The sequence below is a fragment of the Pogoniulus pusillus genome, chromosome 1 (assembly GCF_015220805.1).
Source record: "Pogoniulus pusillus isolate bPogPus1 chromosome 1, bPogPus1.pri, whole genome shotgun sequence".
Taxonomy (NCBI): Eukaryota; Metazoa; Chordata; class Aves; order Piciformes; family Lybiidae; genus Pogoniulus; species Pogoniulus pusillus.
Genome location: NC_087264.1, coordinates 54,005,745 through 54,019,106, shown reverse-complemented (window position 1 = coordinate 54,019,106; position 13,362 = coordinate 54,005,745). Strand labels below are relative to the sequence as shown.

The 13,362-nt window shown below is 50.7% G+C and overlaps 1 protein-coding gene across 2 annotated transcripts in view; it reads left to right on the top strand.

Moving 5' to 3' along the window:
* Positions 1-252: 252 nt before the first annotated feature.
* The window catches only part of ALX4 (ALX homeobox 4), a 36,880-nt gene continuing 23,770 nt past the window's right edge, over positions 253-13,362 (top strand). Inside the window, exon 1 of one of the 2 annotated variants that reach the window (XM_064152543.1) lies at positions 253-729. In XM_064152543.1, coding sequence (XP_064008613.1) covers positions 339-729 — 391 coding nt within the window. In that variant the 5' untranslated portion in view covers positions 253-338. Of the gene's footprint in view, positions 730-5,290; positions 5,337-13,362 lie in introns of those variants that run through there. The other variant, XM_064152526.1, reaches the window with a different exon arrangement.

Below are 13,362 nucleotides of genomic sequence, written 5' to 3'. Positions count from 1 at the left end.
TTCCCTATCTGTCGGGGGAGAGAGTGCGGAGAGGAGCCTCTGTTAGAAGGGCAGAGAAGTCTGGAGGGAGAGATGGGAGGGAGAATGTGTGTGTGAGAGAGGAGCGAGAGAGAGAGAGAAGAGAGAGAGAGAGAGGGAGGGAAGGAAAGCCAAATACCCCCTTTTACTGTGCGAGATCTTAAGGGGGTTTGGAGATCTGGTCAGCTTTCAAGAACATCTGAATCCTCTTAGAGCTCGTTGGCCCAGCCCTGAGTGTGTGTCTATGCGAGAGGGGAAGAGAAGTTCCTGGTGCCCCTCCAAAGCTCATTAAGGACACTCGGGCCCTTTTAATTTTAGGAATGAATGCTGATACTTGTGTTTCTTATTGTGATCCGGCTGCCATGGATTCCTACTACAACGCAGCCTCTCAGGGCACAGAAGGCTCTTCGCCTTTTAGGGCATTTCAAGCAAGTGACAAGTTCAGCCCTACTTTTCTGGCCAGCAAAGGACAAGGCTTTGGTGACAGCAGCACTAAGTGCCGGAGCCGCTACAGCCAGCCGGAATGTCAGTCCCTGGATGGCAGCGGGCAGGCTCCGGCCGCCTTTAACAAATACCCTGCGCAGCAACAACAGCAACAACAGCAACAGCAGCTCTACATGCAGCGAGGTCCCTGCAAAACCCCCCCGGAGAGCAACCTCAAGCTGCAAGACAGCAGCGGCCACAACGGAGCTCTGCAGGTCTCCTGTTACGGTGAGTCCGAGGCTAGCAGAGACTTAGAAAAGGAGGGAGGGAGAAAGGGGGGGTTGGAGTGTGTGTGGGGGTGACAAGTCCTCTTGGGGGTCTAGGACATTTTGGCTGGCTCGAGCTGGCCGAACAGAGCCTCATCTCGCTGCGGTGCCGGGCTGGAGACCGCCCGTCCACCCTTGCCCGTTCGTCGTCCTACTCCCCCTGCATGCCTTCCTCATCTCCAAATATTTTTTATTATTTTGGAAGTTTCTCCCCGTCGTGTCTTGCTTTGTGATTTTTCATCCTAATTTCTTTTAATTGTGGTTTCTGAGAGCGGGGAATGGAAGCATTTCGCTCACTGAAATCCGCAATAAATGGGGAAACAGAAAGAGAAAGGCAACTGCGCGAAATAGTGACCCCTCTTCCAAGAGGGAGAATTTTGGGAGGGATTACGCCGAAATCTTCATTTTCCTCTCTAAGAGTCTCTCTTCTTTCCTTATCTCCCACTTTCTCCTCTGATTGTCCCCGCCATAAATGGCTTCTGCCCCTCTGCAGATAAGCCGCTCGCATCCTCGGGCCCTCACATCCTCGTTAGGGCCATTAGCGGTAATTAAGATACATCCTTGCCTTGGCTGCTGGAGGGGACAGTTTCTTTGAGTGGATTTTAAAAAGGTTTTGTTTTCCCGGTATGTCGAGGAGGGAGTGGGGGGGAAATAATTATTTTATTATTTTTTCTGTTTTTCAAAACCAGCCAACAGAAAAAAAAAAAAAACCCAAAACAACAACAAGCCCACAAAACACCACCTCTCTCAAAAAAAAAAAAAAAAAAAAAAAAGGAAAGAAAACAAACAAAAAAATAATAACCAAACCAATAACTCCCCAAAAACATAATTTTTGTTTCAATCTTTTCCCCGAGGAAAAAGAAGATGGGAACTAAATGTCTCCCCCCCGGGGATCTCGGTACGGGTGAGCAGAGGATGCCACGGGCAGGACTCAGAGCGTCCCGCTTATGGTATCCACCGTGCCCCGTCCCCGTAAAGCCAGTGTCCTATCATCCCGGGTAGGGACAAGGACAAACTCGTGACAGGGTCTCCAGGATCTCTTAAAGAGGGCAGTGGCTGCGAAAGTGAGGCTTCGGGGAAAGAAGTAGAAGCTCGGACCGCGCTGCCATCCCACCTCTTAGGTTGTCGGCATCACTATGGGGGCTCTTTCCCCTCTTTACTTTTCCTTTCCCCCATCTTTAGGCTGAAGAAGAGGCCGAGATGCCTTCTCCTTGCTCATCGAACCAGTCCCAACGTGCCGGGCCGCACTCAGGCTCCGTCCCTCATCCCATAAGCGCACCCAAGGTGTCCCCGCACTTCTCCCTTGTCCCCTGATGCATGCCCACACACGCGGTTCCCCCTCTCCAGGTGACTACTGGGGACAAGGGCATGAAGACCTCCTCCCCACGCAGCCATAGCCATAGCGAAGGCAAAGTCCGGCCGGGGACGGCGCGGATGGGCGAGAACGGGACCGAGGAGCCCCTCGGGGACCTTCTCACCGCTTCCACAGGGCGAAAGCGGACACGGAGAGGCCCCCGTCCCCGGAACCTTTACGGCCCCGGCACCATTTCGTTGTTATTCGGCTCTCCTGTTGGCGTAGGTTGCAAAGCGCCGGCTCAGCCTGTGATGATGACACTTTACAACCTCTAGTAAAGATCCACATTAATTAATCGCCCTCTTTAACACCACCACGGAGTCGTGTCTCCCCCCCTCCAGATTTATTTTCAAGCGGGGCCCGGGTTTGACTTCGGTGAGGGGTGTGTGTGGGAGCTCCGCGTCAGGCGGCGAGACCCTTTTGATGTGGGTAGGAACGACAATAATGAGATACACATGGATCTGGGAAGAAAATTAGTGGTAATAATACTAGTCATAATAGTAACAATATTTTTATTCACAATAATTATATTAAATAATAATTTTATTAAGTAATAAAGATTTAAGAGAGGGAATCGCTAATAATAAGCAAATCGGGGGTTTGCAGAGCAGTTGCAGGCTCCTCTCCGCCTTTTCCCAAACGGCGTTTTGCCCGGGAACCCCCTAATGGTATCGGGACATCACCGAGCCTAGTTAACGGGCCCGGAGTATCACCGAGCCCGGGTGATAACGGGGGAAGAGTGACCCGTCCTCTTTCTCATGGCAGCTAAATTCCGGGCGGGATGCAAGCTGGAGTGGGAGAGCTATGAGGGAGACACTCGCCGAACCCCGGCTCCGACGCGGGTACTATCGCGCAGCCCAGTGCTGAGGAGGATGCTGGCGCCATGGCCCCTAAGTCCTTCAATTTAAAAAACAACAACTACCTACACCCAAAAAAAAACCAAACAAAAAGACCCCAACACACACCAAAACAACACCCAAACCCAACCACCCAACCAACCAAAAAAACAAAAAAAGGTTAAAAGGGTTAAAAAATAAATGCAGATGCCGACAATGCAGTCTGTTCCCCGCCGCTTCCAGTGCTGCTTCGGGACCTGCAGTGGCCCAGCTCCTCGGACTACCCGGGAGAACACGGGCACCCCGCAGCCAGTTCTGCTCCCCGCTTCTCCCCTCCTCGTTTGCCAAGTCCCCGAGAGGGCACCGCACAGCTGGGCCCGGTGAGCCGACGGGAAAGAGGATGTCTGTGTGTGTGTGTGTGTGTCCCCTCTTTTATTCGTTTAATCTAGTTTAAATTAATTAATAAACACGGAGCTTGGAGTTATAAAAAGCCCGTGCCTGCCATCTATTGCTCTCGGCTTCTATTTCGAGATCTAAGCCCTTCTATCGCATCGTTACAGATAAATATAGGCTGGGGAGAGCGGCGGCCGTAAATATACGGAGGACACGGGGGAAGAGGTGCCCGCCTGGGGCACCAGAGACACCAGGCGGCTCTGAGTCCCGGCCGGGTTCCCAGTTCACTCCTTGGAGTGGCGGCTGCCGACCTGGCCTTAGGAAGGGCCTGGGAGAGGTCTCATTTAGGCTCCCTACAGAGCCCTCGGAGTGGGAGCTGCAGCTCTGGTCCTGGAAAGGGATCCTGGGGGGGGGAGAGTGGTCCTATTTGGGCTTCCTCCCGACCCCTCATGGAGGACGGCTGCCAGTATGGTCTTAGGAAGGTTCTAGGCGGGAAGATCCCATCTGGGCACCCCCAGGGACCCCTCGGAGCGGCGACTGCCGGTCTGACCCTGGGAAGGGATGCCTGGGGAATACTGGCTGGGCACCGTCAATGAAAGCCGAAATTTTAAACGTAATCCCTCGTCAAAGATTTGGTGGTTTGGTTTGTGGGGGAGACTGGAAGGAGTTTTCGACTGATTTACGCTCTGTAGTAATCCGACTTGCTCTGTGTCTTGTGCGGAGCTGAAGTAAGTTGTATACCTTGAGAGATCTGCACACACAAATATATGCAGTTAGAAATACGGGCTGGGGGGGGAATCAAACCAAAACCAATGTGTGGGGAATGTGACTGGGAGGCTTACCCAAAGGGAAACGGGGTTTCTCTGGCAGACGGAATCTTTTAAGTGCGGGGTGATGCAAATAACGAGCCTTTGTGTCCGCTACCGAGCCAGCAAAGGAAAAAGCGGCTTGCGGAAAGAAGGTGCGGAAAAGCAACCGTCGGCGGAATCGGTTCATCGGTGGCAGTTTTTAAACCGACACTTTTCATGCATTACTTCTCCTCCTTCTCTTCCTCCCCTTGATATAAAGTAAGCGGCAGGGATGTGCTCTCTGGCAGCTCACCCCCCTCCCCAATTCCACCGCTCGCCCTCTATGTTCAAGGGCTTTGCGAATCTTGAGGGAGAGAGGGGGGCTGTGGAAACTGGAGCATCTCCCCCCTTTTCCCTGGCTCCAGCAGCGCCGGGAGGAGGGACTGGGGGGGCAGTCTCAGGGTCGTGTGCTCTAGCTGCTTCTCCATATTGGGGGATGCTCAGTCTCAGCACCCAGGATTTGGGATGTGGGGGTTTTAACGTCTGTCTCAGTGTTCCGTGTCCCGTTCACCCCCGCGCCTTGAGCATCTCCGAGGGAGAGGCTTCGCGACCGGTCCGAGGGTGCAGAAGGGGTTTGAGGTGGATATCCCCGGCTGCCTCCGCCGTCTTGGTCCTTCACACTCTTCTCTCTCCCCGTAGCTTCGATTTCGGTTCCTTTCCCGTGGATGAAAGCGCTTGGAGGGGGGCGGCGGTGAACTGGGTCCTCCTCCACAACTTTTTCCGTCGGGATGTGGGGGCACACCAGAGTGTAGGGCGATGCTGCCCGGAAAAGGGACAGCAATGAGAGAGGATAAAGGGAGAGAAACGGGACGAAAAAAGGGGACGGGATCCCGCAGGGCATCGGGGAGGAGAAGCGGAGGGGAGGGGGGTGGCGGCGGCGGCGGCGAGGCCGGTGCCTGCCCCCGGTGCTCAGTTGGGCAGAGCCCCGGCGGTTCCCGGCGTGCTGCTGACGCCGCCCTGGCAATCGCCCTCTTTTCCACAATAGGGCCACCAGGTCTGCCATTCAAGGGCTCCGGCAGCCTCCCAGGGAGGGGGAGGGAGCTCCGTCCGGGAGTTCTGTTTGAGCAGACACCCAGGGAGGTTCGGCATCTTCTTCCGCGAAAACCTGCGGGAATTCCTCAGGGAGCAGAACGCCAAGGTAGGGCTTCACTCTGGCCAAGCGGGAGGGTTGTATCCGCGACTCTTCCCCCCCAAAAAATCTGGTTTTAGCTTCTCATGCCTTCTTCTGGCCTCCTTCTTCTGGAGGCTTGGAGAGGTTTCCTGCCCCGCGCTGTTTTTCTGTCAAAGGAGCCTCCCCCCTCCTCTGTTCCTGCCTCTCCTTCCTCGCCGGACGAGTTGTTGGCTTTTGCAGCTTATTTTCGACTTGCCCGCTGATGATGGGGTGGCGGTCAGTCACTTCTCCCCAGTAACAAGAGGTAAGACGAGAGAAAACAGCCTCAAGTTGCACCAGGGGAGGTTTAGGTTGCACATTAGAAGAAACTTCTTTACCGAAAGGGTTCTCAGACATCGAAACAGACTCCATAGGGAAGTGGTTGAATCCCCATCCCTGGAGGTGCTGAAAAGAGGCAGAGATGTGGTGCTGAGGGACATGGTTTAGCACCAGCCCTGGTAGAGTTAGATAACGGTTGGACTGGCTGATATGAAAGGTCTTTCCCAACCGGAACGTTTAATGGTGCTGTAATTAACTCCGTTTGTAACCCAGCTCTGCTGCAGCTCGTAAGCCCGTCAGGGAGAAAGCTGAGGAAAGCAAAGAGTGAGAAAGAGCTTTGAAACTGTGAGTGAACTTCATTGTTTTGAAAGCCAACACAGCGTGAACCGAGGAGAAAAAGCATTGACTGGAGTAGTGGGGCGGGGAGAGAGATCTGGAGATGCCTCCTGAGCACCTCTTTTGCTAAGGGCTGGGTGTAGGAGTGCTGCTGAGAGGCTGTGTTGATGGCAGATAGCAGAGGTGAGCTCCGTGTGTGTTATCTGGAGCTGGAGGCTGTTTATTTTGTGCAGCCCTCCATCTGACGGTATGCTCCGTGTGGTTGCATGACTAACCGACTGGCTGCAGTGATTCACTCGTACGGGTGAGTGCTCCAAACAAGTTAGGAATAAAAAGAGGCTTCTCTGGCTATGGTTCCCAACCTCCCAAGTTAAAGACGCTCACAGGGTTGAAGGGGAGTTAACGTTGCAGGCTTCAGTCCCTCAGATCTTGATTTATTCCTTTTCCAAGCTGTGATGAATTTCCCTTGTCAGAGGGAGGTGGTGTCTGGGAGGCTGGGAGCCAAAAGCTGCTGAAGGACATATCCAGCTGCAGCCCTGCCTATTCCATTGCCCCAATTCTCAGTTCTTCAGCCAGTTTCACTCCGTGGAGTCCTTAAGCTATTTTATTCTCTTCTTCAGGGCATTTGGGCAGCTGCTGGAATATTCAGGTAAAAAGCATGACGCATCCTGTGGTGGTAGGAGACTTTTGTTCTCATTTTGGAAAAGATGAAGCTCAGAACCTGTGAGTGGCTTGTGCAAGGTGAAGCTGTCCCCACTTAGTGACATTAGTGTGACCTTCCCAGGACCATAGTTCTGGCAGAAAGAGGCTCTTGGTAGGTTGGGGAAGGAGCCCACTGACAGAGTCTGAAAGCTTGTGATGTAGGAGTCCTGTGCTTGGTTTTGGAGGCTACTGAACATAGGTTTCCTGGTCTTTAACAATGTTCATAAGGTGCTGTAAGGACAATCAGGTCTTCATTTGGTGTGAGAGGATGTCGCAGTTGATGTGTTCTCCTATGCTCAGGCCTCCCAGTACATGAAATAGGCTCAATCTGTTAATGGCTGTATCTTTATAAAGCAGCTCATCAGCACAAGCAACCTATATTGGTTGCCCAACACAAAATATGGCTTAATTACAACTTTTCAGCTAATGTCTGTAAGGCTGTGAAAACTGGAGCACTGTGTAGCTCTTTTCCAGCCTTTCTTGGGGTGAAGCCTGCCCCAGTAATTCACATTCCTGAGGTATTCCTTCTACAAAACCAAAATAATCCCTACATCTCATCTCAGTTGCTCATCAGAAAGCATAAGTTGAATGTTTCTATGTAGATATGTTTTCAGGAGGAAAGGATAAAATAGTTCTGGATGAGGAGAAGCCTGGGCAATAATTTCAGCTGATGCAGAGTACCTGTGACTTGGGAAGCCTTTAGAGAGGGAGAGGGAGAGGGAGAGGGAGAGGGAGAGGGAGAGGGAGAGAGGATGGGAACATCTCCTGTGAGTCAAGTGTTAAAGTAGTTTACCACAGCTGCAGGTCTCTCTGCTGCCTCAACTTGCAGCATGAAAGCTTCCAAGGAAGGAGGACATCTACTTGCATCTATTAAATAAATGACCTCCACTTTGTTGTCTGTGTAGAGTTGGGCTGAAGCAGTTCTTGCATGCCATGTTTTCAGTCATGCTTCATGTTTTGATTGTCACAGAAGCAGACAGGATGGTAAAGAGCAATTTTGATACTTCCAGGGTAATTTTTTCTCTTTTATGATGAAAAAGAGGTAGATCACAGAGTGAAGAGGGAGCAGAGGTGAATGAGAAGAGGGAGATGAAGAGGAGATATCTTGGAAGGGTGATGAGCAGTGGCAGACTCAGCACCATTCTAGAAGGCAGTCTGATTTTTATAGATTGTATCAGCACAAATCCTCCAGTATCAAATGCTTGATCTGGCTGTTGAGAATAGCTGTGATTCAACATCCTGCTGTCTTCAGGTCCTGGCAGGATTCAGCCACGACAAGCTGGTGTGTCATGAGCTACGGTGTCTCCTTATCTGCACTGATGTAAGACATCACATTGCTTATCTCAGCACTTGGGTGCCTATTTACATCTGATAAATAATTGGAGTTGGGGTTTTTGTTTTGTTTTTAACATGTGGGTTTATCCTGCTGCAATTAATCTGCTTGCTGGAAGGCAAGTGGATTTTCAGCTGGTGGTGGAGCTGGAGAGGTGAATTGGTTCAGTCACTGGTAGACACACTCTGTACTGAGGCTGGGTGGAAACTTGTGAAGCTTGCAGAGGCAGCAACCAACCTTAGTCAGTAAAAGCCTGAAAACATCACAAAATCAGCAGAAAGCCAATGCCTATCTGAGAAGTGTTGTGAGTGGAGATGAGGAAGAGACAGAACAAGCATTTTGGGCTGACTTCTGGCTGGATGAAATAAATGAAAGTTTGTAATGTCTTGAAGTAACTGTAATATGTGGTAGATTTTATAAATCCCTGAATCCCAGCATGGTGGGGGTTGGAAAGAACCTCTGGAAATCTTCCAGTCCATCCCTCCTGATAAAACAGGGGCACCCACAGCAGCTTGCCCAGGATCACAATGGCAGGGAGGTTGGAATCTCTCCAGACAAGCAGAATTCACAACTTCTCTGGGCAGCCTTCTTCAGGGCTCCAGCGCCCTCACACTAAAGAAGTTTTTTCCCTCATGGTCAGGTAGAACCTTCTGGGATTCAGTTTGTGCCTGTCATCCCTTGTCCTGTCATTGGGCACCACTGTAAAGAGTCTGTCCCCATTCTCTTCCCCCCCGCCACTACCCTTTATCTTTTGCTGAGCACAGATCTGATCTCCTCCCAGGCTGCTCTTCTCCAGGCTCAGCAGCCCCAGGGCTCTCAGCCTTTCCTCCTCACAGATGTTCCAGGTCCCTCAGCATCTTTGTAGCCTCTGTTGGACTCTCTCTAGCAGTTCCCTGTCTATTTTGAGTTGGGAAGCCCAGAACTGGATCCAGTCCTCCAGATGTGGCTTCACTAGGGTAGAGGAGAGCTGGAGGAGAACCTCCTTTGACCTGCTGGCTACACTCTTCTTCATGCATCCCTGGAGACCATTGGTCTTCTTGGCCACAAGGGTACATTGCTGGCTCGTGGTGAATTTGTTGTCCACCAGCACTCCATACATCTGCTGGTTCTTGTGTTCAAGGAGGCAGGACTTTTCCTGCAAGAAACTTTTCAAGTCTCACCAGTCCCTCCCTGTAGTGAAGGCTTCCTCCTCAGGACTCTAAGTGCCAGCTGATCACTTTTGGGGTCATTAACACTGGTGTGGGGACAGGATGCAGTTTCCAAAGAGGGATGTTCCCAGGAGCCTGGACTAGGGATTCAGAAGCCTACAAGACCTCTGGGAGCAGCGTGTGGCTCTTTTCCATTCTCCTCTGGGATGATGCATGCCCAGACCTCATCCCAGAGCAGTCAGGAGCACAGCCGTGGCAAGGACCCATACCTGAGAGCTGAGAAGTGCTGTGTTATAGACACAACCTGCCTTATCAAGATTTGGTCTGAACTTTCATAAGCAGATTGGAGTCAGATACCAGTCTAAGCTAGACGGGACACAGCCAAATGCTAGAAGGCAAGAGGAAGAAGAGACCCACCTAAATTGGCAGAGAACCTGCAGACATTTTAGGTTCCTCACCTCTCCAGACGCCAGTGAGGACTTCCAAGATAAATAGCCAATGGACCAGTTGCTAGACACTCAGGGAGGTTGTGCAGGAGGGCAAAAACACTCCATGAAGCCATGAGATTTATGGTGGAGCTTAAATACTGAGGCTCAGCCCTCAAACAGCAGCTGGAAAAGCTGCTACTGGAAGAGAGAGAAGCTGTTTGCTTTGTATAAGGTTCTTTCCTAGAAGAGAAGAGCTTTTCCACCCAGTTCATACCACTCCAAGCTGTTAGAAAAAGGGAGTTTTGTAGGGTAGGATACAACTGGGACTTGGCTACAACATCAAACATCAGTTTAGCATGGTTAAGCACGGCTCTGATAGGGAGGTTGTTGTAAGTATACAACTGGACAGGATAGAGCCTCATGAAAATGGACTGAAAAGCCCAGACTCAACCAGGAGGACCTGGAGCTGCACATGCCAAGCAGGGTGATGCTGGTTTGATGTTAGAATTGAGGCTGCAGCAAGGTTTTGTTGTGCCCAGGGTTGGGTATTAAGTTGGTGTTCAGAGAACTTGACTCTTCCCTTTAATTAGCTTGCTTTTGGGAAAGGTGCATTTGTGCTTGGTTCTGCTGGAAATTCCCTTCTCCTTGGTGGCAAAAATTGAAGTTCTTGGTTGAACAAACCCTTTTGTCTCCATTTGGCAATGGTCCACTTCAGAGGGGGATGGGGGAAGTCAAGCAGGAGGAGAGGGGTTTATCAGGGTGCTCACTCAGGTAGCTGACACTAGACAGAAAGGGAGATGATGGAACAAGCAGAGATTGAGCTTCCTCGTGGGTATGAAGGAAGATGGACATTGGGATAAGCTTGGTGGAGAAAAATGCATGTGGAAGCCTGGAAATGTTGAACACAGCTGAGGTGGGGGATGAACTAACCGTCAGCATGCCCAGCTCTGTGTTTTTGGAGCTGGGCAGTGGGCGCTAGGGCTTTCAGCTTGCCGTGCTCTCCTTTACACATAAGGCTCATGGGAAGCAAAGAAGTTTGGGCAATCTGTTTGTGGCTCCTGCCTCTGTGGGCAAGTCTTTGAGCTGTCTCTGAGCTTGCAGCCAGCTCTTGGACCTCATCTGTTGTCTTGGTTAGAAGTAAAAGACCAAGAGTTTTGGTGTGCAATACACTAACAGAAGGCTGCCTGTGCCTTGCCATTAGCAGATAATATCTGGGGTGTGCCTCATTGGGCTCATTTTGGTTTCCCCATTCAATATTTGGAGGTGAAAATGGCTTTCATGTCAGCACAAGTCCATGGTGAAACGTAGTGTGGGTCTCTCATTGCCTTCCCTAGAGAGAGACCAGCCAAGCTGCTACTGCATGCCCAGCCATGGGGACATCCTGGTTTATGGCAGACCCTCAAACAGGAGCTGATAGCTTTTTAGAAGCAGGCTGCCATGAGCTTGAGACTTCCAATCTGAGGCTTCCCCTTGAGCCCAGGTGAGATGTTGCAAAGAGTGTGGCACATACCCTCAGCAACCTCTCAGCGAGGAGTGACCAAAGAATCAGAGAAACACTCAGGGTGGAAAAGACCCTCAGGATACCCAAGTCCAACCAATAACCCTACTCTACAAGGTCCACCCTAAACCATATCCCCAAGCACCACATCTGAACAACATTTAGATGGGGTGATGAGACAACACCTCCTCAGTGAAAAGGAAAGGAATATAGCACTACCTGGCCTTGCAGGCCACTGGCCCTGCTGTAGGAGGCTCAGCAGCAGCTTTGCCAGGAGGACAAAGCTTCACATGCTCCTTGTGAGAAGACAAAGCAATGTCAGTGGCCAGGGGAGAACAGCTGGATATTTTCAGAGCTGAAAGAGTTTTGGTGCCTGTGGGGACAGCACTGACACGAGACCAGAGTCACCAAAGCTCTGCCAGCATTTTGTTCTGATGCCTTTGTTTTCGGTTGGGGTGGAAAGGCAGTGTGTCAGACAACTCAGCAGGACAGCGAGAAAAGACTGAGGCTGCTTCCTTATTCTCCTCCTTTCACATTCTGCAGGAGTGAAACTATTCCTGCTTTGTGTCATAGATGTAGATTTGGAAGAGTAGAATTTAAGGAGCTAAAAGTGGCCCTCAAAGAGACTCCTGGTAGCAAAATGAGGTGTGAGTGGAAAAAAAACAAAGCAACCAACCCAACTCATTTGGCAACAGTGTCTGGTCTTAGGTATAGACTCTTCAGAGAGGGCAAAAGCTCTCTGGTGATGGTGGGAAAGCTTGGAATTCAAGAATGAGACGTTGTATGGGAGATGGAGAAATAGAACAATGGGTGATGAGTACTCATGAGAGCTCATTACACCCAAAGCACTCAAAGAGGAGCTTCTGAGGTCTCGTGATGATGTCAAAACCATTGGACATCCTGAGGTTGCAAAATCCTCAGTCAAGGCCAAGCAAGAGCTGGTTTGGAGAAAAATGCAGACAGATGATGGAAAATCACTACAGGAAATGGGATGGATTTCTTGCATGTGTTGTTATTTGAAAAGGAGGTCCCCAAAGATGGGGAGAAATCCTACTGAGAAGTGTCTCCTGGGGACTTCACAACGATTCACTGCTGTTGATGTTGTTGGTTCTTTGCCTGAGAAGGAATCTGCCAGATAATATTTGTTGGTAGCTATGGATTTCTTTAGAAAATGACCTGAAGCTTACCCAAAAAGGAACCAAGAAGCTGTGATTGCAACCAAGCTTTGAGGAGATGGATTTTTCACCTTATTTGGGGACCTAGATGTGAAGAACATGCAACAAGGCAGAGCCCTTTATTGCTGGATGCTGGTAAATGCAGTAGGAGGTACTCAGCATCCTATGGATGGTGGAGAGGGGAAGCTTGGCTGGTGCTGGGAGGAGGCATTGAGCCAACTGCATGGCAATGTGGCCTAGATGTTCTGTTGTGACTCCTCAGTGCCTTGGTATCTCCCCATCCTATCTGAGACACATTTGCGTGTCTTGCACAGCACCAGAAAACGATGAATGGGCAACTAAATCACCCCCTCCCTCCCCATATGCTCTGTGAAACAACAGCAGAAGGATCAGGACTGATCCAACCAAACGGGAGCATTGCCTCAGGCAATGTGCACATTCTCTGGTGTCAGCTTTGGTGGGGAAACCTGGTTGATGCCACATCTCCTGAGGATGGAGAGATCAGGAGCCCACAGCAGGTGAACCATGGTCTGCAGCAGTGACCACATACAAGCATTGACACATAGGAGGCCAATGGAGGAGTTATGAGGGGAACCAAGCTGGCCTCAAAAGTCAAGATTAGAGCTGTGAATGTTAGGTCCTACAGACAGAGCCCACAGATTTCAATGACACCAATGGGTCTGCTGAAGAGAGCTTCTCAGGAGTCAGAAAGCCTGCAGTGGCATCCCAGTGGGAGCAGTCAGTGGTGGCTCCATGGAAATGTCCTGACTGGAATATATGATACACTGATTGCTTTGACCTTCTTCCTCCTCCAATGCCTGAGGTGAATCATTGAATGGTTGGATTGGAAGAGACCCTTAAAGGCCATCCATTCCAACCTCCCTGCAGCCAGCAGTGACATCTGCAACTAGAGCAGGTTACTCAGAGCCACAAACAACCTGACCTAGAATGGTTCCAGGGATGAGGCCTCTCCTACCTCTCTGGGCAACCTTGGTTAGAGCCTCACCACTTTCAGTGCCAAACATTTCTTTCTTCTATCCAGCTCAAATCTCTCTTCTTCAGTTCAAACCATCACCCCTTGTCCTGTCATAACAAGCCCAGCTCAAAAGCCACAG